Source organism: Mus musculus, chromosome 14 (assembly GCF_000001635.26).
Source record: "Mus musculus strain C57BL/6J chromosome 14, GRCm38.p6 C57BL/6J".
NCBI classification, from domain to species: domain Eukaryota; kingdom Metazoa; phylum Chordata; class Mammalia; order Rodentia; family Muridae; genus Mus; species Mus musculus.
This window is the reverse complement of record NC_000080.6, coordinates 121,691,546-121,719,455: the sequence shown is the minus strand read 5'-3', so window position 1 is coordinate 121,719,455 and position 27,910 is coordinate 121,691,546. Positions and strand designations below refer to the sequence as shown.

Genomic DNA, 27,910 nt, shown 5'->3' with positions numbered 1-27,910 from the left:
ACATTTGCTTTGTTAGTAAAGGTTAGAACTAGGCCAGTATCACCCTTAGGCAGAGTAAAAACCCTCTCAACTCATGGGGTTAGGAAACAGTGTGCTTCTAAACTGTTCTTGGTATTTCCACACAGAACTGTGTTTTTTTTTTAATTTAATTTATTATTATTTTTATGGGGGCAAGAGTTCTTCTGACCACCCAGTCAGTGTTTGAAGTCCTAAATCAGAGATGAGAAAGGCACTCTCAGAAGGAAAAGGTGATGCTGTGGGTGGTGGAGCCCTGGGAAATAATTGAATGTGGATGGAGGGAAGCACTGAGAACACAGGGAGAGGGCTGGGTACATGGATGGATTTACCTCACATCCTTACCCATCTGCCTTGAGTTCAGCTGTGGCAAGTTAGGAGTCCAGCAGCCCACGAGGAAACGAGTTATCTCATCTCCGAAGTAAGGGCTGGTTGAAATAAAATAAAAGCTTCATTTTGAGATGGGACCCAGTGGGTTTGCAAGTCATGCATACCGAGGATCTGGGAGACAAACGGCCACTGTGGCTGAGCAGGGGTAAGAGGCAGGTGGATCTCTGAGTTCAAGGCCAGCCTGGTCTACAGAGTGAGTTCCAGGACAGCTAGGGCTACATAGAGAAACCCTGTCTTGAAAACAAACAACAAAAACAAAACGAAAAAAACAAACCAAAACAATAACAATAAACCCAATAACAAAAACCTAACCAAATGGTTGGTGTGGCGTCATCTACAGGGGCCTCTACCAAGCCATTCTTCAGGGCTCTCCAAAGCCCCTCAGCTGTGTGGACCCTAGAGCAGCACCTCATAAAGTCATGTCTTCTAGAATAAATTGCTGGTTCACGGAAAGGCTGAGAGCAGACTGCAGTGTGGACTTCCCGCACATGGGGTTTCTGTGGATTCTTTTAAACCACCCCTCTTCCACCTTGAAGAAAGCTGCACTTTTTGCCACACCGCCTGTGGGATTTTCTGAAAAGACGAAGGAAGGCAATGGATTATAAATCTCCCATCAGAATTCTTGATTTGCAATTGGCTATTGGAATACGTGGGCAATGCAAGGAAGCCTGGTGTGTGGAGAGTTAAGTAGCTGTGTTATGCTTGAATGGACCTCAAGCCAAGAAGGCTTTGATGAGTGGAGAGCATGCGTTCATCCTGGATGTACTGAGCATCTGGAAGACATAGTCGCTAAGTCAGGTTTACACAATGGTTGGATTCAGTGTGAGAAGGAATGGCATGTGTGTGTGTGCATCTGTATGTGCAGGCACATGTGTGAGTGTGTGCATGCACACGTGTGTGCATGTACGTGCATGTGTGCATGTGTGTGTACGTGCATAAGAGTGTGTCACGAAGGGCTCTGTCCTTGACCAGCATCCTCTTGCTTAGTGATGTCATTCACTCATCATTTTAGCCCCCCACCTGCCTGTCTGTGACCTTCTGCATCTGAGGGTCTGTGTCCCTGTGTCCACATGAGTGTGACCATTACTAGAAAGACTTCTGATGACTTTCCGCTTAGCTCAGGTTGAGACACACGGTTCTTAATAGTCCTGGCGCTGCACCATGTAAGGTGCACATTCTGCCCCCGACCCAGGCTCATGGGAGCTCTGCGTGCGTGGTCACTGCACTGAGACAGTGCTGCACTCTTATGTGAATGATAGGGATCTGAACTCAGGCCTTCATGCTTAGGGACAGACACTCTACTGACTGAGCTAGTGTCCCCCAGCCCAAGAGTTACATAGTTTTGACAGGAAACAAGTTACCGTTTTATAGGGCCTAGATTTTTCCTGATGTCTCTCTTTTAAAACACACACACACACACACACACACACACCATAGAAAAGCACAGTGCGTCCCACAATATACCCCTCTGTCCACACATCTTCACTTGCAAGTGTTCACTGCAGTAAATCACTGGTCTGGTTTGAGGTCTCTGACTTCTGGGACAGCATCAGTACTGGATCCTCACTGGGACTCCTCCTGATTATCCTGTAGCTGCCCCGTGTCATGGAGATCCTGCAACTTTGGATCAGCAGACTGGCCCTTTCATGCATATCAACTATTTGCAGATGATATAGTGTCTTAGTTAGGGTTTTACTGCTGTGAACAGATACCATGACTAAGGCAAGTCTTATAAAAAAACACCATTTAATTGGGACTGGCTTACAGGTTCAGAGGTTCAATCCATTATCATCAAGGAGGGAGCATGGCAGTATCCAGGCAGGCATGGTGCAGGAGGAGCTGAGAGTTCTATGTCTTCATCCAAAGGCTGCTAGTGGAAGACTGACTTCCAGGCAACTAGGGTGAGGATCTTACGTCCACACCCACAGTGACACACCCATTCCAGCCAGGTTACACCTATTCCAACAAGGCCACACCTCCAGATGGTGCCATTCCCTGGTCCAAGGATATACCATCACATAAAGATTTTGGAATGCACCAACTCAGAGTCCTGGATCTGGGCCTGGATTGTAGCTGAGCTGGTCAGCCTGCTGGCTCTGTGGTATCTAACAGGGTGTGCTCTCCAGCATTGCTTCGGCAATGCCATCCTATGCTGCCATCAGCAGGAGGCAGGGCCAGCTCTCCTGCTCTCTCTCATTCCCTCAGGGCTAGCTGATCCACACCCATGCCTCCAGAGCCAGCACTGCTGTTCTGCCCAGTCAAAGCATGGGGCCCACTCTCCCAAGTGGGAGACAACCTTCGAGGGGCTGGGCCAGCTCTTCTGCACTCACCTGTGCCTTTACCACCAGGGCCAGCTCCACTGTGTCACCCAAGCAAGGTGCAGGGCCCATTGTCCTGAGTGCTGCAGCTGGTTAGGGGCAGGGCTAGCTCTCCTGTGCTCCTGACCTGTGGGCAGCTTTCCTCACTGCTGGAGTCAGCTCTCCCATACTCACCCCCCCCCCCCCCCCCCCCCCCGTGGCCGGCTCCCTCACCCTCACCAGAGTCAGCTCCACTGTGCTGCCTGGGCAAGGCATATGGCTCGTTCTCCCAAGTGCTGCCATGATGGGTGAGAGGTGGCACTGGCTCTCCAGAGTGCCCCAGCCAGTGAGGGGCCAGGCAGGCTCTGAATGGCCCCTGGACATCCTTGTGTTCCCCCACAGCTGCCCCACCAGGGACATCCCCATGCTCACTGATGGTGAGCTTCAGACATCAGCATTGACTCCTGCCACTGCGTAGCCATGGACCCGGACGGTCACGGGGGTTTTGTTTAATTTTAGTATTTCTGCTTGGCCATAATAATATAAGTTAGAAGCCAACAAGAAGGTGCTGAATCTTTTTTTTTTTTTTTTTTTTCCGAGACAGGGTTTCCCTGTGTAGCCCTGGCTGTCCTGGAACTCACTCTGTAGACCAGGCTGGCCTCAAACTCAGAAATCTGCCTGCCTCTGCCTCCCAAGTGCTGGGATTAAAGGCGTGGGCCACCACCGCCCAGCACTGAATCAGATTCTTAATACACATGAAACTACTTGAAACTTGGAAAAAGTTGTATATGGATATAGAATACTAGATGTAGTTCACATTGCATTAATGACATGGAAAATGCACACACATATATTTATTTATTACGTTTGCTTATTGTGTGCGTGTGCATGTGTGTGAGTGGGTCCATGGGGCCCATTTTGCCCATGAGGAAATCAGTTCTCATGTCTGGCAGCAAGGACCTTTACCCACTAAGCCATCTTGCTGCCCATGAAGCTATATATATATATATATATATAGATATATATATATATATATATATATTTTTTTTTAATGTACTGCACATCATTTTTTTTTCTTTTTGTGGTAACTAACTCCATGCTTTCCAACATAAGGACATTTTATGTATTAGCTATATAATTCTAATTACAGTGAGGGAAAAAACCATTTAATAAACCTTTAAGAGCATCTTGAATCACTTCCTCTAAGTGATCATGAATAGGCTTAATTTGTAGGGGATATTTCTCTCATGCAGACCCTAAGAGTGCTCCTTGAATACAGACACATTTCCTGAACTCTCCCCCCTCACGTTCACTGGGTCCCTGACCCAGGTCTCTTTGAGTATCCTGCAGCTTGGACATTTTCAACAGTCAGAAATGGAGCTGTGATTTTTGTGGAACATTGATCACCGTGATCTTAGGATTTTTGTAACACACACCATGACTTACAGAGACTCAACGTGAACATACAGTTTTTTTGTTTGTTTGCTTGTTTTGTTTTTTCCAGACAGGGTTTCTCTGTGCAGCCCTGGCTGTCCTGGAACTCACTCTGTAGACCAGGCTGGCCTGGAACTCAGAAATCCACCTGCCTCTGCCTCCCAAGTGCTGGGACTAAAGGTGTGCGTCACCACTGCCTGGCTGAACATAGTTTTGACCTGAGTGTGGTAAGTTGAGAAACATTTAGTTTTGGTCTCTACTCATTGTTGTGAAGGAGAGCGCTCAGAAGAGAACTCAGTGATACAAAGCCTCCCGCCTGGCAGTCACTTCCTTTTTTCTTGACCATGCCACCCATATTCCTTCCTCCTCCCTCCCTCCCCTCCTCCCCTCTTTCCTTCCTTTCTCCCTCCCCTCCCCTCCCCTCCCCTCCCTCCCTCCCTCCCTCCCTCCCTCCCTCCCTCCCTCCCTCCCTCCTTCCCTCCCTTCCTTCCTTCCTCCCTCCCTCCCTCTCCCCCTCCCCTCCCCTCCCCTCCCCTCCCCTCCCTTCCCCTCCCCTCCTCCCATTCTTCCTTTCTTCCTCCCCTGCCCTCCCCTCCTCCCTTTTCTCCTCCCTTTTCTCCTCCCTCCCTCCCTCCCTCCCTCCCTCCCTCCCTCCCTTCCTGTGACTTAGTTCTGGCAGCTCCCCCCCACCCCCCCAGGACCATTAGTCATTTGTATCTCATCCTGTTTGAGCCATAGCTGGGTAATTAGCGGACAGTTTGCATGTAAACACATACACCTTTCTCTAGAACTATTTTCCCATCCAGTCTCACAAAGGCAGCTGTGAAAGAGATTAAGGGCAGGTGTGGAACTGTGGGGGACACAGACACAGCAGTTATGTGGCAGGCCAGTTGCCTGCAAGGTCATGTGAGAGTGTACTGTGGGGTGGCAGTTTCAAGAGGATGACTCTACAGTCCTGCACTTGCTCTGTAGTGATCAAGTTGCTGCACTATGTCCCCGTTGTGTTCTGTTGTGTTCTTGGGAATTGTGGAAAGGGTCACTTTAGAATGATTGCTTTTACCACTGACTGTGCTAAGGAAAGGAGCGTGGGGGTGGGGTGGGGAGTCTGCGTTAAAGCCTTCCGTAAGGGGCAGGATAGCTCAGTGGTTGAGTACTTGATGCGCTCCAGCAGAGAGACTCAGACTTTAGTTCTAGCTGCCCAGGTTGGGTGCCTAACAACCACCTGTAACTATAGCTCCCGGGGATCTGACTCCCTCTTCTGGCCCCTGCAGACACCATGCCCACACACTCACACATGCACACGCACATGCACACATGCAGACACATGCATGCTCCTTAACCAGGAGATAAGACACCAGCCTTCCATGGCAGAACACAGCTCTCTTCCATTTGTCTCTGTTCCTTTTCGTGCCTGAATGTCACCTCACCCCAAGCCTCACTATGCCAGGCTCTCCCAGTGTCACAAACAAAGCCTTGTGGGTATGGAGTTTCTCTTTCAGGGCCTTGTGTTGGCTTCACAGAATCTTGCCTAAGCCCCAAGACTTAACCCACTTCAAGCCTTAAAGGGCCAGCAGCAGCTGCCCTGGGGAGCTCATTAGAACTGATCTCAATGGCATTCAGCAGCCGTCAATCAGCCCCTGAGACTTGGAGGCACTGGCTAAGCTGTTGGCTCAGAGGGGGGGCTCCCCTGGGTAGGGGGAGCCTAGGTGCCCTTGGTGGGCCAACCCCTCCTACGCAGACCTCCATGGTTGAATGGCCCTAGAGAGGATTAGAAGAGGGCCCAGCAGCCTGTGTTTTAACAGGCTTTTTTTTTTTGGTGATCCTGGCACTGCGGAGTCCGGAAGCAGTACTTGTAGATGCCATTCTAATGACACCTCATCTGTAAAGCACATCCCAGCAGCTAGTCAGTCATCCTTCCTATCGGTGGTGATGTCCTCTCAGAGGGAGGTAACTAGACAAGGCAGGCTGTCCCCTGGAACCAAGCTGCAGGAACTTTGCTCAGCCAGTGTTATCTCCTGCTTGTGCCTGGATCCTGTCAGGTGTACCTTGGGTGGTCTTGTGTGATGGCTCAGAAGCCTCGCTACTTTATATCATGTGGCAGCTTGTTGCTAGGGCCGCCTCCAGCAAAGGCACAGGTGGAGAAAGAGGGAGAACAGCGGGTTTGAGGCAGAACTTAGACTTTGCCTTTGCACAGTTCCTTTTGCTTCTGTGTAAGAGAATTTCAGTCTCTTAAGTATCAAGGAGATGGGGGTGGGGTGGGGGGAGGAGAAGGGGAGAGGGAGAGGGAGTGTTTTCTGACTAGGGAAAACTGACAGGCATTTCTGAACAACCCAGCATTGTTCTGTAACTATTTTTACTTTATTAGTTTTTTTTTTTTAAAGGAATGGAGATCAGACCCAGGGCCTTGCAAATACTAGACATGTATTCTGTTTCTAGGTAAACCCCCGGACCATAATATTTTATGTATGTAGTTTTACCTGTGTGGTTGCACATATTTTTGTGTGTGTATTTATGTTTACATATATAATTTTGTACTTTTGGTAGCTGTATTAGAAACAGGAAAAGGAGCAGATGACATTGGTTTTAATAGCATGCTTTTTAAACCTAGTAAATTCAAAATACTTTTTGGTTTTAATACTAAGATTAGTGATAAGACAGTACTAAAGATTAGTAATAAGCTAGTTTTTGTGGCCCAGGCTTGTACTCTGATGGCTAAGGCTGAAGGATCTCGAGTTGAAGGCCTCCTTTGATAGTACAGAAAATTTAAGCCTGGAAACTAGAGAGACCCTGTCTCAAAAAGTCAAAAAGGGTTGGGGATATAGCTTAACCATGCAGTATTTGCCTAGCATGCAGAGGGCCCTAGCTGCAATTCCCAGTTGCATTTTCTCCCACTATAAAGATATTTTACATTGTTCTTGTCTTACATAGTCTTTGAAACTCAGTTGTGGATATCTCTGTGTCTGAGAACCCATGTGGCTAGGGCAGGCCTAGCCCATTTCCTCCCCTAGTTGGTATCAAAGTTGCTTGTTTGCATTCCTTTTAGACCATTGTAGACTCCTCCTACAGGAGGTTGCATGCTCCATGAACATCCCATTTCTTATACAAAGACCTGAGATGAAACCTAACAACAGATGTTAGAAAACATAACTGGGGGTGGCTAGCATACACTTATAATCCCAGGGCTGAGGGAGGGGAGGGGGAGGGGTGGGCAGAGACATGGAGGGACCCTGGCACTCTCTGGGCAGCCAGCCTAGCTTACCTGGTGAGTTTTAAGCCAGCAAGAGACCCTGTCTCAAAAATCAAGGCAGAGGGCACCTGAGGCTGTCTGCTGGCCTCCACACTCACACATATACCCCCTGCCCCCCCCCCCCACACACACACGAGAGAGAGAGAGAGAGAGAGAGAGAGAGAGAGAGAGAGAGAGAGAGAGAGAATGAGAATGAATGTGTGTGTGTGTGTCAGAGTCAGAGGAATTGAACAGCAAGGAGTTTCATCTGTGAATGGATTAGTATACACAGAGGAACACTTGGTTCTCTTGACCGCTTTGGTGGACATTTCTGAAGTGTTGTCTCATGAAACGAAACGAAATGAGACACGCAGAGTCTGGCAAAGTCAGTGCCGCGGTAGAAGAGTAAAGTGAGCCGGGTCAACTCTGGCTTTGATGTTTGTCTGCTTGCTGCTGTGGTGTTTTCACTCTGTGTCCCTGAGGTGAACAGTGACCAGGAGGTGACACAGCAGCTCTGGAGAGCTGACTCTGGCAGCTGCTGTAGTTGCTCTAACTCCATTGTTAATGGAGTAGTAAATGTAGAAGTCCCCTGTCTTGCCCCGTGTTAATGGCCTCTAAGGTAGTGTGTACTGCAGTAGTTCCAGAAATGAGATGTTAAGGGAAGGTGTTGTTTGACATCGTTGTACTTTTTAAATGCACTCTATGGGGAGTTAGAGACAGGGGGATTGCTGTTTAAGGTCACAGGTCACGTCTCACTGAGACTCTTATCTCAATAAAGTAAGTACAGTGTGGAGCTGGGCGTGGTGGTGTGAGAGTGCTATAACCACGGCACTGGAAGGCAAGGAGGATTGTGGTGTAGTCAAGGCCATAATAAGTTCCAGGCCAGACCATGTCCCAAAACCAGAAAACCCACCACACATGCAGCTAGCTTCTCTGTTGCCGTGATAAAACACGCTGGCTGAAATTAACATGGGAAGAATGGTTTTCTTTGGGTTACCTTCCCAGATCACAGCTTGTCACTGAGGGACATCAGGGCAGGAACCCACACAGGAACTTCAAGCAGCTGCTGTTAGCTTGCCCTCTGGCTGGCTTAGTCGGTGCCCTTACAGGAGCCAGGACCAAGCCTAGGCATGGTACCAACCACAGAGGGCAGAGCCCTCCTATGTCAATCAACAAGGAAGACACTCCCTCTTCCCAGGTGACTCTAGGTTGTTCCAAGTTGACAATAAAACTAACCTGGATAGCCGCCACTAGACAAGCCAAAATGAAGATGCTACAAGCTAAACTTATTTCTTATTTTACCTGCATTCTTATGAGATTCATGTCAGGGAATTGACAGGCTCGTGAAGAATGCAGCTCTACAGTGTGAGTCTGAGGAACAGGCTTCTTTCGAAAGGACACTAATATAGCTTGTAATGTCAGCACCTTTTCTTCTGACTGAATTGTGGTGAATTATAGATGCTCCTGGAAGATGTCATTTTATTCCTCTTGGAAAGCCCTGGAATTGCAGTTTGCTCTTTTCTGACCAAATCTCTCTGTTGCCGGGCGTTAGCGCGAGTCGCAGGCTTAACTCGAGTGGAAGCTTGTAAGTCAGCCTGCAAGTGAGAATGGGTTTGCAGTAGCCTTGTGGACAGGGAACCACATGCTAGCGTTGGCTTTGTTCTACATCCTCCTGGGAAACTGTTCTGCTAAGCAAGGGTTTCATGTGTGACACAGCATTAGAAGCATTTGAGAGATGTATGCCCCTTTCCTGTCCTGGAGGGCCTTTCTTGCAGGTACAAACCTGCAGGGGGGCCAGGGACTGAGCCTCCCCCAAAGCTGACTCATAGGAAACAGTCAATCATGGAACATTTGAGTAACACTTATGTATGTCTCATCCAGGAGAAGACAGTCTCCGTTCTAGTTTAACCCCTGCTTTTTGCCACCTATAACACCTTACTTTATACCAGTGCACAGGCAATCCTGGACCTACCCTGATTCCTCATTTGCAATGTGGATGTCTGCTTTCCATGGATCTCAAGTTACTAAAGCAAACCCAGCAATTCCAAACATAGGTGATCATCAGCCTGCAGCACGTTCACCTGGGAGAGTCTTGGCTTTCAGCTCAAGATGCTAATTAGAATAATACATAATAATAGTTTATAATAGTAGTATTTATTTATTTATTTATTTATTGCTATTTTAAAAACTCTCCAAGTCAGTGGACAACCAGGTTTAGCAACTCTAAGACAGGCTTTTGCCTCACCTCCTTTTGGCTGACCCAGGAAGACATTCCTCAGGATTGAGTGTTCTGGGGCCTCATGAAAAGGAAGAACCTTCACACTGGAGTTTGAGAGGTGAGCAGGCATCTGACAGCCTTTGAGGTGGTGGAGGAGCATTCCAGATTGACAGCTCGCCTTTCCAGAGACAGGGAAGTGAGACATCAGGAGGCAGCAACGTCAGCCTTTGTGACCTTTGTGCAAGAGTTCGGGGAAGAGGAGAACAGGAACTCTAGGTCCGTGGGCTACATCACCTCTGACGGCAGAGGTGAAGGCACCTTGTCTGGGAGCACAACCCAACTTGTTGTTCCCTCTCTCCTTGTCCTCTTTCCTCTCAGAGCCTTTAGTAGGTCTGTCTGTAGCTGAACAAAAAAACAAGGATTCTAAGAGCGTGGCTTGGTTCTACGGCTCAGACTGTCCCAGAGCCCTGGTTACCTTCTGACGGAGAACGTTGAGTTTTTAACTCCCAGGTTCTGATGTCTTCCAAGCATCTAGCCACTTGGACCTTTTGAAGTCAGTTGATTTTTATCAAGGTCAAGGGATAAAAGATCCACACACCTAAGTCTTTTTAGAGATTGCCTGTGCCCTGGTGCCTGGCTTTAGGTAGTTGAACTGGTCCAGGAGGCAAAAGAAGCAAAAGAAAGAGGCAGCTGGGCAGTGGTGGCGCACACCTTTAATCCCAGCACTCGGGAGGCAGAGGCAGGCGGGTTTCTGAGTTCAAGGACAGCCTGGTCTACAGAGTGAGTTTCAGGACAGCCAGGGCTACACAGAGAAACCCTGTTTTGTAAAAGAAAGAGGCAAAACCAGTTTATGTTTCCAGCTTTGCTTTGTGGACCGCAGGTTTTAGAGGAAATGTTTTATTTATTTTTTTGCTCAAGGATTTCATTTAAGGATTGCTCCTTGATTACTGAGCTTTCCCCCGGTGCTCTGTTAAATCTGATAACTGAACTGAGGAGTCACCACACTCTGGCACCAGCTCCGCAAGAAGCTGCACACAGGCATTGGCCATGACTGCATTTAAATTATTTCCCAAATGGCTTTGAAATGGTAAAGTATTTAATTTAATGTAATTCATGCTTATTAAAGAAAATTTTAAAAATCTGGCTAAATAGAAGGAAAGGACTCCCTTTGTTCTCTGTTTCAAACATAATCGTTATTAATACTGACTTTTATTTAATTTCTCCAGACCTTTCTTTTTAGGCACAGAAAAATTTCCAGTATTCTTTATGTCTCCCCTAAGATGCTTATGTGAGCAAAGGGGGGAGGTAAAATTTTGTCTGAAACAAAGCTAAAACGATTGAAAGCTACTTAATCACCATGGCTCGGATTAAGTAGGACCCCAGCTCAAAGCTATGGCACAGTGTGAATTTAGGTTAAGCTATTTGATTTTGACACATACCCAGTCTCTGTAAACAATAGCACTCACTGTGATGCTGAAGGGGCTGAGTTGGATTGAAATCAACAAGAATGTGTGTCAAGTGCCTGGAGACTGGGCAAAATTTTTATTTTTTATTTTTTGCACATCCCTGCCACAATTATAATTAAAAAAAAAAAAGTCTCCACAGCCCCCATTGAGGTTTTGGCAGAGAATAAATAGAAAAGCGTGTTAGGTGAGCCCTTGCTGCTGTGTGCAGCGTTGGAAGCATCATTTATTTTGTATTTAACTTCATCTGAGCACACAAAAGGCTCAACCTGGCTGGGCACACTGTTCTCCAGACCTCTGTTTCAGAGGTTGATTAATCATCCTACTCATTCCATCATGCTTTGGCCTCCAGAGACAGGAAAGAGGGTCCGTTGTATTCCACGCATAACTATGTTTTAAATTGTGTTTTAGGAACAGCAAAGTGGCTTATTAGGTCAAAGGTCTTGATGCGAAATCATAATGACCTGAGTTCAACCCCTGGAACCTGTGATAGAAGGAGAGACTCAGACCCAGAGAATGACCCTTTTGCGTCCACACATACAAACAGTAAATACAATGAAAAATTTAAGTGACGAGATTATTTTTGGGGTGGCAAGATGGCTCTGTGGTTAAGAGTTTGTATTCGCTATGTAGGACACACGTTTGATCCCCAGTATCCATGTCTAGTGGCTCACGGCTGCTTGTGACTCCGCTGCAGGTGATCTCACACCTTCTTCTGACCTGTGAGGCCATCTGCATTCATACTCATGTATACATGCAGACACAAACATGTACACATGATTAAAAAGTAAAATTAAACCTTTTTTTTTTTAAAAAGGAATTATCCCAATTGACAATAATCGTATGTATTTATAGGACACAGTGAGATGTTTTGGAATGTGTTTATATTGCAGAATGATTTAATCAAACATTGAATTACTATTTCGTGCTTTTTAAAAATCATTTGTATATGAGGAAACGTCTAAAATCTAGTTTTAAGGGATTATTTACTTATTTTTGTTTTTTGAAGCAGGGTTTCACTATTGTAGTCATGACTGGCCTGGAACTTACTACACAGACTAGAATCATAGAGACCTGCCCGAATGCTGGGATTAAAGGCATGTGCCATCACCCCTGGCAAAAAGTTTGAAGTTATGTGGACATGCTCCCCACATACCATCAGACTGCTGGGGCAGCTGTAGAAGACAGCTGATGAAGCCGGCTGTAGCTCTGTCCTCACAGTGGCCATAGGTGTCATCTATGCTCTGTGGTTCATGCTTTGATTGATTAGAAGCAGAGAGAAGGGGATCCTGGACCACCCTCTTTATACTTAACCCTCCTTGTTGACTGTGTTTCTGTTTTCGACTCTCTGTGCCGTCACGTGCAAACAGTGAAGACATTCATTTGGTTTACTTACACGTTTCTGTAGCACCGAGGTAGGGTCCTGTGACTTCTCGGGGTGCGTTGCCCGGGAGTGACATGAGTGAGTCCCAAACACTGGCTGTGTTCTCTAGTCTTCGTCCGTCTCATCCGTCACATGGGAAGTCAGTTACAATAGGCAGTAGAGCATGGGGGATACCACTGGCCCCGGTGTAGCAGCAGGACAAGGTGGGGTCTCATCAGCTGCTGCTGATGTTATCTTAAGGAAGGGATGTGGTCTACGGTTTTAAATAGGAAGACTTCCCAGTTGGGAAGCAGGTATTATTGTACATGGTCATTGTCTTGAGCACAAGCTAATGTGAGCTGGAAGAGCTGGGGCAAAGGCTTCAACCTGTTTGCATAATTTCCTCAAAGTGGACTTTCCCTTCTACCCTTTTCCCTTTGACTTTTTTTTTCTGGGAGGAAGGTGCCCCTGGGTTTGCCCAGAGGCCTGTCCTCAGCAGCCTTTATGCCTCTGGGGAATCATTAGAGCTACATGACCTACCACCTACCGTTAGCTTGCCTCTCACTATAAAGTTTGATGGTCTGTTGGCTTGGTTCCTTGTAAACACCATGGAAATATGTTAGGCTAATTTAACAGGCACAAATAGAGATTTTTATAAACCTTAGGGGTTTGGAGGTGAGCCATATGTGAGGGAAAAGAATGAAGGTCTATCTTACAGTGATACTTGAAGGAATTTTTTTTTAAAGGCATGGTTTCTTTGTGTAGCCTGAGCTACCCCAGTATTCTTAGACCAGCCTACCTTTGAACTCATGGAGAGCCATTTACTTCTGTCTCCTGAGTACTGGGATTAAAGGTGTGTGCCACCACTACCCAGCTTGAAGAATGTCTTTTAATCTAGGAAAGAAAAGAAAAAAAAAAAAGAACCCCAGCCTCACACCACAGCTAGATGCTTAAATTTTGTTTTGTTCTCTAGTAATATGCCCCTTAACTTTTAACCGTAACGTGTGTGGTGAACTTACAAAGCAAAACAAAACAGAATTCTAGCTCATTCAAGCCCTGTGAGTTGGGTTTGCAAAGGCTGTCCAAGCTTCGTCATTTATCCTAAGAGCACTGTTGAGGGTCGGCATTGTATGCTGTATTTGTAGCCCTGGGTTAGGTTCTGGACCATTAGGAAGCTGCCAGGGAGAAATGACACTGGCACTCAACCAACCGTGGCTGAGGCTGGGTTTCAGAGGCCACACCTGGAGTTGGGTTTCCTGTGAGAAAAATCCCAGGCACACTGTGTTTCTCTTGGCTTTGTAAATTTCCATCCCTAAGATAGATTATTGACATTGCTGTTTGAGTTACCATTACCCAAATCAAAACAAGTAGCTACGGCCCTTGGGGTTCAGATGCAGCGGGTTTTCGTGTCCAGCAGTTCTCTTGGCAGCCTGGGGAGATCCAGGGTCTCCAGATGTTTCTGGGCATCTGTCTTACCTGCATCAGGACTGGGAGAGAGCCGTGGACACAACGGGCAAAACTTCCCATGTCTGAGATGCTTGTGAAGGGAGGCCTGGCTGTCTTTAAACAGTCAGGACAAGGAGCTGGGATGGCAGATGGGGGGACTGAGGCTACAGGAAGATGAAGGAGGAGGGCAATGTCACAGATAGGGTGAGCGAGTATTCTGTGCTGCGGACGAAGCCTGTGCGCACAGTGTGACACCTTTCCTTGGTGACCTCCCTTGGAAACAGACTCTTTCAGGGCCCTGCAGTGTAGCTTACCTGAGAACTGCATAGAGCAGAGTCTAGCCTCCTCTGTAACGTATTTGAGTCCATTTCCTGGCTCTCACAGTGCAAACAAGGTAGGTCTGGCCACCTATCTCAACGGCCGATTTAAAAGACAAGCGTGGCAAAGGAGGCTTTCACTGTGTGGTGGGATGAGGAACAGGGAGTGGGGCTTAAAGTAAACTTTGTTATAAATAGACTTGTAAATAAATAAAAACATCACACACCAAAATTAGCCCCACCCAAAGTCTGTCCAACTCAGCGAAGTCATGCAGTTGGAATAGGCATTGGGAGTGGAAGCTGTGGCACTCCGCATCGCATTTATACTTTCAGTGTGAGTGTATGTCGAGTATGTATTCACTATCAGAGCCCAAAATCTGAAAAATCATAACTAAGAAAACTAGTAGCTTTAACCTTTCATACCTGTGTCCATGACCAGGGTCAGTCCATACTCATCTGTGTGCTTTGCCTTTCTTGTTCCCTCTTGTTCATGGTGTACTCTTCCCTCATGTTTAGTCATTCACACTTTCACACATGTGCTAGATTCTGCACGTGAGAGAGAACATGCAGTTTTGTTTTTTATTTCTGAGACTATGTAACCTGCTTACTATTAAGCTAAGTCCATTCGTTTTCTCATAATCTAGGTTTAGTCATTTATTACTCTTTAAACATTTTTATCAGTTATTGTGTGTATGACCGTGTGTATGTGCATGAATGTTAAGGTATGAGCATTTGTACACATGTACATATATGAGTGAGTGTGTGTATATATGTGTGTGAGTGGGTGTGCATTTGTTTGTGAGTCTGAGTGTATGTGTGTTAGTGTGTCCATGAGTGCATGAGTATGTATGTGAAGTGTGTGGGTGTGTATACACGTGTACGTGTATGTGTGTGTCTGCATGGATGGGTGTGCATTTGTGTGTGAGTCTTGAGTGTATGTGTGTGAGTGTGTGTATATGAGTGTGCATGAGTATGTGCATGAATGTGTGTATATGTGTGTGCATGTACATGGATAGTGCACATGTGGAGGTCAGGGGACAGCTGTGGAGGGTTGATTTTTCTCCTGCCATGTGGGTTCTGGGAATTGAACTGAATTTGACAGCATGACAGCTCCTGCTAGCTCTTATTCATTCATTTCTGACCGAAAAGTCAAATGTGCATTTGAAGAAACTTATAAAATGTGGATGATTTTAGAGACAAATACAAATGGTTCTACATGCTGGAGATAACTATTGATCACATTCTGTGTCTTTAAAATGTAATCCTGTAAGCACTTTCTCAAGAGCATCATCCGGCAGTGGGGTTCTATATTGGCCTTCAGTTGTCCATAGGTCCTGAGGGTTCCTGATGTGGCCTTCAGGCAGCAGGTTAGACTTGTCTTCATGGTGACAGTCTTGACTGCTATCTCATGGCAGTTAAGTTGCTGCTATTCCTACCAACATGAAACCTGGGCTTGTCAATGCCCTGAGATTGGTGAGTCTCCTCTTCTTGTGGTGGGCAGGCCCTCTTGTAGCCTTCCTCTGAGAACTGGATATGCTCCAGGGGCCTCAGAGAGCTCACGGGCACATGCAGCTTCACTATGGTAGAAGGCTCACAGACCACGCCCTGCCCATTCAGTCTTGGATCCCTAGCTAAGAAGCACTAGAATAGATGGTAATGTGGATTTCATTTCTGTGGTTATTCAATCAAATAGATACGTGAGTCGAGCTTCAGACTTATGCTGCCGTTATTAGGGAGCTAACATAGGGAATCAAACTGTATTTATTTGTGAGTCCTGGGTATGAAACTCAGGTCATCAAGCTTGGTAGCATGTGCCTTTCCCCACTGAGCTAATGCCTCACCCGTTGTCAGTGCTTTTTAAGGGCCCAACTACACTGTGTTGATATACAGTGGATTTTCACAAAACCCCTGGCAAGTTTTGCAGAATAACATTTTCTTAGCTGAGAAAAAGGGACATTTTAATTGTTACTAAAGTGTCCCTTGGGTTTTGACTTGTGAGAGGTTAGAGGTACGAGGCTGGGAAATGTTCCTGGGGAGCCACGGGTGGTACCCAGAGGGTTAACGGGGGGTGGGGTGGGGTTGGGGGGCGATATCCCACCTGGGAGGATCAGGGAGGCCTTCTGGGATAGGAGGCATTGAAATGGGTTTCAGCTTGAGCAGGGACCTGCAGGTTCTCAGAACTGTGGCGGACACTCTCATGGGAGGACGAAGTCAGAAATAAGGTCTAGAGCTAACCTTTCTTAGAATCAAAAACCCTAGGAAAATTCCTTAAATTTCCTGTAAACTTTTATGGTTTTGAGTACCCAGCAGATAGGGATGACTGTGTGTTAAGATTGAGAACTAAACCCTTGTCTGTGGAAGCATTCACTGGGTCCAGAGTTAACTCTAGTCCACTGTAATATTCTCATGTCTGCTCAGTGTACAGTCCTGGGTGGGCTCTTGATTGGAAGGGTTTAGCCAGTGGGAGGTCAGCAAGTCCAGGAGCTCAGTGACGTTATTGTAGCTGGAATCCAGAGATCTGACATGGACCTCTTTATAGACGACTGTGAAGGGAAACCTGGCCACCTGCTTCCTGTCCTCTGAAATGGTGTTTCCTCTGGGGGCTGTACTGCTCAGATATCCTCTGCTGTCCTGAGGCATAGAGAAAACACATCCTTTTCCAAGGCTCAGGGTGAGAGTGCATGCGCTGCCTTCAGCTTCCTTGGTGACTCTACCTGCAGCACCCTTGAAGAGAGCAGAAAACCGTGGCTGAGGTGACACAGAGTTGCCCCAGAACTTTCCAGTTCAGTGAGCTGGGCCACTTGATGGGCCGGCTATCTTGGGAAGGTGACTCTGTTACTTGGTCTGTGGTGTAAGTAGAATTTTGTAGTGCACATCCTATAGACACAGTTGAGAACCTTGCCATACATTCAACAGCTCTTCTGACATAAACCTCTGCCAGAGAAACTTTTTACAAGATGTATTTCCTTTAGAACCTGCATGTTTTCCCCTCTGGATGGTTTACATTATGGAACTGATCTTGTTTGCTTTTTTGTCCTGGCTGCCTCAGAGCTCAGTGTTTACCCCTCCCCTTGGTTACAAAAGACATTTAAAGTCATTGCTTTTTTTTTTTTTTTTTTTTTTTTTTTTTTTAATTTAAAGAAAATATACAAAATCCTTAAGACAGTGCCTACCTGATACATTAACATGTGGTGCTCAGTATTTGAAAACAACTGACAGGTTCAGCAGAGAGGATAGTTAGCAGTGTGTATGTGCATGAGAGAGGTGTGTGTATTTGTGTATGTGTGTGTGTGTGTACATAGGTGTGAGCTTGTGTGCATTCAGGAGTGTGAGCACCTATGAAGACCAGAAGTAGTTGTTAAGGTTTTGATTGCTTTTCACCTTACTTTTTTGAGATGGGATTTCTCACTGAGCCTGGAGGTCTTCTATTCTGCTACTGGCTATCAAATTAGCTACAAAATCCTCCTGTCCCTTCCCCCATCAGCAGTGGTTTGCAGACATACACACGGCTACACCTGGCTTTTATGTAGGGACTGGGAATCCACACTCATGACCTCGTGCTTGCTGAGCCCTCTCATTGTGGCTTTGAGACACCATCTTGAAAAGTAGTCTAGGCTGCTTTGAACTCACAGCCTGGGGTGCTGAGACTATACAGATGTACCATCCCAATTCCCCAGCCACTAAAGGATTTATTTTCAGTTGCTGCAGATCTTTGTAAGGTATTGCAACAGCATAGTTGGTGGAATTGTCTGTCCTTTTAGGCCGTAAAGCCAGAGTTCCGAATTTAAGACTTAAGTATATTCTTCAGCTTGGGAATAGCAACAGCAGTTACCCCCAAGTGAGCATCTGTACGCCATTGTGTGAAGGCTGTTTAGTATGTACGTTTAAAGTCCGAATCAGTTTGCCCGTGTGAGAAACAGGGCTAACTGACATAGAGTTTCCAAGAGTAGGTAAGACTGCAGACTGTAAGCAGTGCTTTGTACAGGGCAAACAGTGCTTCTCAGGCAACGTCTTAACCCAGCAGACTACTATGGATACCACTGCGGGTTGACTCAACAAATTGGATAGCTTGTTTCCTTAGCTGCTGGCTGCTGAGTGGCAGTGGAAATCTGAGGAAGATTAGGCCTATCCTGTGAGCCACCTAGAAGGTTTGTGAGCTGTTGCTCATGTCTGTGGTTTGTGCTGTGATTTCTAGCCTCTTATCTAGGACACCTCTAAATTTTAATTTCGTTCTTCTTTTGGCTTTATTTGTATGTAACTGAAACTCTCTACTCCTGCCCCTCTGTAACCTTAGAATGGTTTTTCAAATTCCTGGATTCTATTATTTTGGGATGCAGCTTTGATTAGAATGCCAGAGTTTGCCTTGAAAGATAATCTATAAGCTAGCCTCTTCTATATATTTTATTTTATTTTTTTCTTTCTTGAGACAGGGTTTCTCTCTGAAGTCCTGGCTGTCCTGGAACTTACTATGTAGAGTAGACAGGCCTCAAACTCGGAGTTCCGAAGCCTGCCTCTGTGTCCTGAGTGAAGAGAGTAAATGAGTGGTCACCACCATAACCTACCCAGTTTCTAAATCTTGGATAGTTTATTCTTTCTTTTCTTTAGTCTTTCGGGGAAGGGGTCATGGTGGGTGGGCCTTGAACTTCATATGTGTTTTAACGATAGAAAGATCTTGAAGTTCTGACCCTTCAGTCTCTACCTCCAGAATGCTATGATTACAGGCATGGATCCCAATTTCTGATTTATGTGATGCTAAGGATTGAACGCAGGGCTTTGTGCATGCCAGGCAAACACTACCAACAGAGCTATGTACCCAACTCTTTAAAAGTGTATTTATTATAAAAGCTAGGTTTTGATTTTTTTTTCTTGATACAGGAGCTTACTTTTAGTTCTAGGCAGGCCTTGAACTGGTGGCAATCCTCCTGCCTTAGTTATCCCCGAGTTTTGGAATTATAGGTGTGAACAGCCACACCCAGCAAGTTAACTATTTTTTAAATGGACTCAGTAATTTATTTACTACACAGTGGTGATCATAGTCAGAAGGATTTCTGGTGTTTAAATGACAGTGGCAGGTGCTGAAGGGAAAGAGGGAGGGCAGTTAGGCACTGTGTGGCCTCTCAGTTTCCACTTGAGTCCTACTGAGCTCTGGCAGTCTCCATCATCCTGGTGCCTGCAGAGTGATGGTGGGGCTGGGTGGGTTTGGACTGCATTTCTTCTGCTGGCTTCTGGTCCTAGACTATTTTGTACATTGAGACTGTGGATGCTATTTACTGACTATTATAATATTTGTATCTGTTACTAGACAGGTCTTGATTTCAAAGAAGTGAACAGGCACTAAATGGGAGGGGTTCCACCCGAAGGGCATCTTTACATTTAACCCACCTGTAGTACATGCTTTCTGTGCATCTTTGTAGCAAACCCCTTCGTGCATCTTTGTAGCAAACCCCTTCGTGCATCCTTGTAGCGAACCTCTCCGATGCTTGTGTTTTGATTTTTGCTAGTTGATCTCTTAAAAAGTTACTCCTTCAGGGAATATGAGGAAACAAAAAAGATAGCAGACTTCTTTTTTTTTTTTTTTCCATTTTTTATTAGGTATTTAACTCATTTACATTTCCAATGCTATACCAAAAGTCCCCCATATCCACCCACCCCCACTCCCCTGCCCACCCACTCCCCCTTTTTGGCCCTGGTGTTCCCCTGTACTGGGGCATATAAAGTTTGCAAGTCCAATGGGCCTCTCTTTCCAGTGATGGCCGACTAGGCCATCTTTTGATATATATGCAGCTAGAGTCAAGAGCTCCGGGGTACTGGTTAGTTCATAATGTTGTTCCACCTATAGGGTTGCAGATCCCTTTAGCTCCTTGGCTACTTTCTCTAGCTCCTCCATTGGGGGCCGTGTGACCCATCCAATAGCTGACTGTGAGCATCCACTTCTGTGTTTGCTAGGCCCCGGCCTAGTCTCACAAGAGACAGCTACATCTGGGTCCTTTCAATAAAATCTTGCTAGTGTATGCAATGGTGTCAGCGTTTGGATGCTGATTATGGGGTGGATCCCTGGATATGGCAGTCTCTACATGGTCCATCCTTTCATCTCAGCTCCAAACTTTGGCTCTGTAACTCCTGATAGCAGACTTCTGCAAGAACATCTGTGTATCTCTCTTCTTCAGGATATCTTTGGACTTCCCATCTTTTTCCTATTCTTGAGGGAAGAGACTTTCTGCTTTACGTTTCCACTCTGACCTTCTCCATCCTTTAACACTGGGCACACTACATCCTGGCACACACACGTTGTTGTGTGCAAAGAAAATGTCCATGGTAAATGCTTTGGCTGCATTATTAATTTATTCAGCATTACGGTATCATCTCCCTGGCATAAAACAGATACATGAGTTTGTCTGCTGCTGTCTGTCCTGCAAGGAGAAATGATTTCTTGAACTGTACCTCCTGGGAACACCCTTGCTTGCTCGTTTGGTCCTGCTTTGATCAGGAGCCAAGTTCTTGGTGCTTAGCCATAACACAAATGAAAGCGTTTTGAAACTGCAACTTTTAGACCAGCCAGGCGACCTAGCTGGGGGCTTCAGATCGGAAGTCCTTATGAGGGAGCCTCGCTGGGATCGGCAGGCTTCCTTCTCAATGCTGCACTATTTGGATTCACATTGATTTGGCCCACGCTGTGTGGAACAGACACAATGAGGCTGGTCTTTCATTGCAGAGGCAGTACACTGTGTATTGTTCTGTTTGGGGGTTGTTTTTCTTTGGCCAGCGAGCAGGAGCCTCCCATTCTCCTAGCTGTAGTAACACCCCTAGAGGCTGGCCTTCTCGGTCATGCCTTCCCCACCCCTCAGGCTCTGCACTTCCAGTGCCTGGGAAACAGGCTTCAGGCTTCCTTTCCTTTCTCTGGCCAGCGGTGCGGCTGGTGGGGGACTCTCAGCTGTCCCTGCTGCAGGCTTTCTGACAGTGGTCTGTGTGGAGAATGCAGGCTGAGAAGTACAGGACGAGCGGTAGAAGTGACAAGAAGGAGTTGGTCATCGAGTCCCCCCTGCAGTACAAGGATGCAGCTCAGGCAGACGTGGAGGCAGAGAGCTCCACATTGGTAAGAGTCCCGTCCTGTCGCCCTGTCCCGGGACCGTGACTGCTTCTGAATGAGTCAGTGACCCACCGCATCCCGCTGCTCTTTCTGACTTTCCGACTTGCTCCTTTCTGACTTGCTCCGCCTGTCTCTAGGAAACCCTTATCTCTACCTTTCCTTATAGACTGGCCTGAAGTCTACTTCCATCCTTCCTCAGGAAAGAAATGTTGACGTTTGTGGGTGAACAGGTTTCTGGGAGGAGCTTTGCATAAAACAATTTAGTATTGTTCAAAAATTTTGTCACACCTAGCCACAACGATTTTTTTTTTTCAGAAGTCAACTGGGCGGGGGTTTTAACAGCACCCTGGGAGTTGGAAAGGAAGTATTTTGCAGACTTAAACCCTTCTGTGCATTGTCTATTTATGTCAGTGAGAAAACAAGGCAGGTAGGTGCTGAGGAGTGCACGCCGGTCTCTTCCCCTTGTTTATTTTTATCAGGGGCGTTTGTGTTGAACAGAGTCAGAAAGAATCTCAGCTGACAGCAAAGTTGATGTTTTAGCATTAGCCAAACCCATAGTAGTTTGAACAAACTCAAGTGCCTTCTTAGACTCTGGAAGGGAAGACCATGTAAAGTAATTGTGTTGTTAACCGTCAATGAGTAGGCTGTGCTTCCCGTTTGGAATTTCTTTAGTACAATAAAGGCACATAATTTTTTAAAGCAAGCTGCAGAAACCACCAGCGTGCTCTGCCGAGGGGACAATTGAGCCTTTCACACGGGCTGTTAAAGGGATTGTCAAGCTAGTGCCTAGTACCTCTGTGTAGCTTTCCCCACCCCAAACATGGAAGTTCAGTTGTGGCTGCTCTAGTGCTCTAGTGTTTGGTTTCCAGTTTACTGCACTGGCAATTAACAGCTGTGAGGGTGGGAGCTTAAACTCTCCAAGAGCATATTTCACCCTGACCGAATCGCTTTCCTTTGTGATGAGGGGGGTTAACTTACTTGTATTGCGCCGCCTTCAAAACTGTACTGCTTGTTCTTGACTGAAAGTCAGTCAAATAAGTTGGCTCCCCCTCCCACCCCACCCCGCCACACGCACACAGTTCATTTTTAACATACAGATTTACTGCCTCCGCCCCTTTTCTGGAATATAAAGTTTACAGTTGTTTGCTCCCTATCTTCAAGCCTGATAGATAGCTCATTGTATCATCGTGGCTTGAGTCACCTGCATGCCTCCTAGGGTGAAATCCTAGAGTGGAAGATGAAGGATGTTGTGTGGTTTGGGTTTCCTGGGTGGATATCCTGAAATGTGTTTGTTCTCTCGTGGTTCTCTGGATGGGCAGAAATCGTTACCGGAAGAACTAAGTAGCTTGTAGTGATGTTCTGATTTTTTTCTTTCAAATAATGTAGAAGTGACTTCTCTTAAAAAAACATGACTGCTCTTTCTAGTGTTCTCATGTTTTCTGCGTATGCTGTAGTTCCTTGTTTAGCTCAGTCCAGATGGTTCCACTGGGAATTGTAAAAGACAAGGCTGGGCCAGCTACAGGTGTACATGGGGAAATGATTCTTGGGACATGGAAACTTCTGGTCCCGTGGAGTGGTCCAGTTCCGTGCACCTGCAGAGGGGTGTGGAGAGGGAAGGAAACTGATACAACCTGACAACTTTCTTATCTGCAGGAGTTTCTCTTCCACAGAGGTAAACAAGATAAGAGGGGAATATCAGATAGAAGCCAGGATGTTTAGGGGGTGCCTAGCCAGGGTGAATCTCTTTGTCTGTGAAGACAGCTGCTCACAGCAAATGAGAATGCAGCAAGCTGCTGAGAGCACAGCTTGCTTCTTAGGGGAGCATTCTAAAGTGTGCAGACCCAAGATCAGTATGTTGGGGTGCTGATCATTAGCATAGCACTGATAGCCCCTGGACTTGTGTGAGAACCCCTGAGCCCGTAATTGAGTGAACTATATGGAGAGATGTTTAGCCACAGGGAACATAGTCCATTTAGGAAGTAACATTTAGTTATTACGTGTAGTCCCTAGGAGAAAATAATGAACAATTTAGAAGGGACAACTAATGGTTAATAAAGAATGTAAATTGCATCCCGTTACTCCTGGGGTGGGATCCAGTTTAAAGTCTCATGTATGCAAGTCCTCAAATGCTCTACCATTGAGCCACACTGCAGCCCCTGGAAATAGTTAAGTGAAAGAGACAACCCCTCGAAGGCTGCCGTTGTTGCTAACTTGTTCTGTGTACTCCTGACTTGTCCTGTCTGTGCCTAAGAAAGCACAAGTCTCCATATCCTGTCTGCTTCGGAAAGTCCATGAATACAGAATCTTTTAAGTGTTTTCTCCCAGAACACCTCCAAAATCATGTATGGATTTATGCATGCGTGAGTGTGTGTGTATGTGTGCCTGCATGAGTATATGCATGTATGCATGTCTATCAGAAATCAGGCTCAGTTCTCATCCCTCAGGTGTAAAGACAGGAGCTTAAATTCCTGTCCCCATCTTATCAGCACTAAGACTGTAAGAACACACTGCCACATCTGCCTTTAGCACATGGAGCTGGGGATCAGATTAAGTCCTTAGGCTTGCATAGCAAGTGCTTACCTGACGGCTGCCTCCCGACCCATATATGCCTAATTTTTAATGGCAATGTAATTTTCCCCTTTTAATATCTACTTTAATTGTGTAGTTATTCGGTTTGTTACTAGTTCTTTGCCATCAGTCACAATGCCACAGTGAATGTACTGGTGTATGCATCTTAAAGTGCTTTCTGCAGACTTAGCTTGTAAACTGAAGTTTTGCCTTGCCGTGGTGCTTCCTTTTCCTCTGGCCTGACAGACTTGACACGTTTAAGGTTTTCCTTTTAGGGCTAGGAAAGCCATTGGTGGTGGTTCTGTTTTTAGATTGAGTTTTGACTTCCAGGACCGTCTGTCTCATTTCCTACCCAGTGTATAGGTGCAGGTTACCACACCTGCTGGAAGTCAGTACTTTCAGCAAGATCCTGTGCCTAGATGTCAGGAAAACTCTGAGACCAAAGGGTCTGTCTCATAGGTGGGTCTTGTCTGCATAGTTCTAGAGAGCAGAAGAGACAGATGTCCCTGTGCCACTCAGGTTAAGTTCCAAACCATCGGTGGTGACTCTGTGACTGTGGGTAATGTGTGGGGAGCGCTGGGGATGTTCTTGATATCTGAGGGCTGTCTGCTCACACTGAATACCACTCTCTCCCCTCCAAATGCTAACTCTTGGAAAGACATTATCCTAATTGTTATTTTGCTGCCCTTGAGAGGAAAAGGGTGTGGAGCTCCTGGAGTGGAATTTGGCAGATCATTCAGTGGAGCTCCTGGGTGGGATTAATTCTGTGAGGTGGACAGGGAGGAGCTAAACTTCACATGCAAATGGAGTCCTGTTTCCACATACATGTTTGCTTTTTCATATCTTTGTGGGACATAACACATGTTAACAGATTTGAGTTCTGACTCCAATGTTTGCAGTCACACGTGATCACTAAGCAGTGTGGCGGCTGCCCGTGTGCACCTTGTAGAGAGAGGACTTGGCTTCCAGTGGCCCCGTCGGTGCCCAGCTCCTACAGCAGAGCTAGGAGGCGAGGGCCTTTCTGTCCATGGACACGGCACACTGAGTGAAGGTCCTAAAGTGCGGTGTGTGGGCAAGGACTTCATAGTTCAGAAGACTTAGTCATACCAAGAAAGGGCTGCATCTGCATGAACTACGGTAGAAGGAAGGACAACAGTTGGCATTATTTAATGAGTCATTTCTTGGTCATTTGTGTTTCAATATTGTGAGGTTTAGAAATGTTCCTGTCACCTTTGTGTGATGACACATTGTAAGGTGGCCAGCATCAGGACATGCACTTCCTGGGAGCTGCGTACTCTGCACGACTCTGCCCATCTTCCGGTTTTCTGCTTCATTTGTTTGTCCATTAGCTCATCCAGCCACAGGTGTAGGACCTGAGCTCCACCAGACTTGCTGGGTTGTCACTGAGGCCTGAGTAATGAAGGAGCTCGCTCACATGTAGCCACAGTGTGTGCTAATCTCACCCACTCTCTCCAAAGACTCAGAGAACATTTAACTCATCCCTAGCCGGAGAAAAGGCCACACTGTGTGAAAGTTAAACGTTCATGTAAGCTGTAGTCTTTCCAGTAAGGACATGGGATTCCCCACTGTTCCGAGAGCTGTTTGCACAGGCGAGGCGCCCACTGTTATACACCTATCTTATTTAGTAGTGTAGGAAGGGAGTCTTTATGGAGTACATTCCTAGAAAGAGCAGAGAGACTGACTGCCCTAATGGTGTCCCTCGGGGACTTACATGCCTCTGTCACCACCTCCCTTTCATGCCAAGCTCTTTAGGTTCCTTGCTTTGTAGATATGAAGATCTGTGTTTTTCTTACAGATGAGGAAACTTGTATGCAGGGAGTTGGTTGGTAACTGGATCTGCATCTCAGAACTACAGAACCAGGATAGCCAACTCCTAGTTAGGTTTTGTGAGATTCTCTCTCTCTTTCTCTCTCTCTCTCTCTCTCTCTCTCTCTCTCTCTCTCTCTCTCTCTCTCACACACACACACACACACACACACACACACACACGTACATACATACGTTCGCACACAGAGAGAGACATTTAAGCCTGCCATTTGGGAAGGGAAAGGTAGAAAGGGAAAAAGGTCTTCATTAAAACTTGAAAATTGCTAGGTAGTGGTGGCACACACCTTTAATCCCAGCACTCGGGAGGCAGAGGCAGGTGGATTTCTGAGTTTGAGGCCAGCCTGGTCTACAAAGTGAGTTCCAGGACAGCCAGGGCTATACAGAGAAACCCTGTCTCAGAAAACCAAAAAAACAAACAAACCAAACCAAACCAACAAAATACCCTTGAAAATTGGAGGTGGAGAGATGGCTCTATGGCTGAGTGCTTGCGGATGTTACAGAGTACTGAAGCTCTGTCCCAGGACTTACATCCTTGTCACCATAGCTCTAAGAGAATCTGACACCTTCTTTCCTAGGGGGTGTCCTCACACATCCATCGTGTGCATATGTACATGCATATACACGAACAAATCTTAAAAAGTAAAACACACACACACATACACACACACACACACACAGACACACACACACATACACACACACACACACACACACACACACACACACACACACACACAGAGACACACATACACAGACACACACAGACACACTCACTCACACACACACATACACGTACCCTAAAACACGATGAAGACTGTTGGCGGTCAGAACATCTGGCTGAATTATATAGATAAGGGAATAAATACTCATTGTATATAAAGCACCTGGAGCTATAGATGAAGAAGTATAGTTGTCCTCTGGTGTCTTTCTTACCTCACTGTTACATGGACCATCTTCCCAGAAAGGTACACAGAAATGATAGACTCTCTGAAAATATACAGACATGTGGCTTTCCACCCTAGGTTCCCCTTTCCATCCCTTTACAGCACGAGCCAGGACAATTCTGAATGTTTATCCCCCTATTGGCGCAATGGGCACCAAGGAACCTGGAGTGTTTAGAAGAGGTTTCTGTTGGCCCAACAAGACAGAAGAAATATTCTTGTCAAATTTTCAGGTCACCCCTTCACCCCCACCCACCCCCCGCAGAGCTTTGGTATTTTCATCTGTGCAGAGGGAGATAGTGGGTAGGTTGCCTTTCATGTCTTTCCTAGAACAGCCCAGGGTTGGGGGCAGGACTAAGATCGTGGAGATTTAAGCTTAGTTTATGTAAAAGTGTTTGGTTTGGGGGCTTGGGGGACTGTCCTGTTAGGACTACTCTGGCTGTGACAAAACACCATGATCAAAAGCAAGTTGGAGAGGAAAGAATTTATTTGGCTTACACACTTCTACTTCCAGGTTCATCATCAAAGGAAGTCAGGATAGGGACTCACACAGGGCAGGAACTTGGAGGCACAGACCATGGAGGAGTGCTGCTTACTGGCTTGCTCCTCATGGCTTGCTCGACCTGCTTTCTTCTAGAACTCAGGACCATCTGCCCAGGGGTGGCACCACCAACAATGGGCTGGGCCCTTCTGTACTAATTGCTAATTAAGAAGATGCCCTACAGCCAGATTTTGTGGGGGAATTTTCACAATTGAGATTCAGATAGAGGATTCTAGCTCAAGTCAAGTTGACATAAAACTAGTCAGCGCAGGTACCATATATAGAACAATGGGGTACCGTCTCATCACGGTCGGTGACTGAGTCAGGAGAGGCGTAGAAGGGAGGCAGGATTTGGGACAGTGGATAGGAGATATTGGAAGTCCCACTTGAGCCTCCAAACTACCCATGAAGGAAATTTTAGAACTAAGATGTCTTGGATTGTAGTTGTTATTAAATTTTTCTAGAAGTTTGAAATACCCTCTGACTTGATACAACTAATTCAGAATTTTTCCTAGAAAGGTGTTCTGAGGCTGAGGAAGTTTGGAGGGTCCTCATTCCTTAGAGGTGGACATACCTCTAACCAGAAGGATGATAAGGAGCCTGTCAGCTTCCCGGATCAGGTTTGGGGTTGTATCCAGATTTCATTTCTGTGGAGGCAGTTCCTCCCCAGGGAAGGACTGCCAGGGCCTGGCACTGTGCTAAGGAGGCACACTTGTACTGTACACTGTCTGGACAGTTACCTGAGGTAGGAGCTGC

At 46.3% G+C, this 27,910-nt stretch overlaps 1 protein-coding gene across 46 annotated transcripts in view; it reads left to right on the top strand.

Moving 5' to 3' along the window:
• Dock9 (dedicator of cytokinesis 9) overlaps positions 1–27,910 on the top strand; it is a 259,536-nt gene that overhangs the window by 78,445 nt on the left and 153,181 nt on the right. For 7 of the 46 annotated variants that reach the window (XM_030247584.1, XM_030247583.1, XM_017315765.1 and 4 more), the window contains exon 1: positions 20,223–21,262. The exons of 37 other annotated variants lie outside the window; for them this stretch is intronic. In XM_030247584.1, coding sequence (XP_030103444.1) covers positions 21,143–21,262 — 120 coding nt within the window. In that variant the 5' untranslated portion in view covers positions 20,223–21,142. Of the gene's footprint in view, positions 1–20,222; positions 21,263–27,910 lie in introns of those variants that run through there. 2 more of the 46 variants (NM_001347596.1, NM_001081039.1) reach the window with 1 other exon arrangement.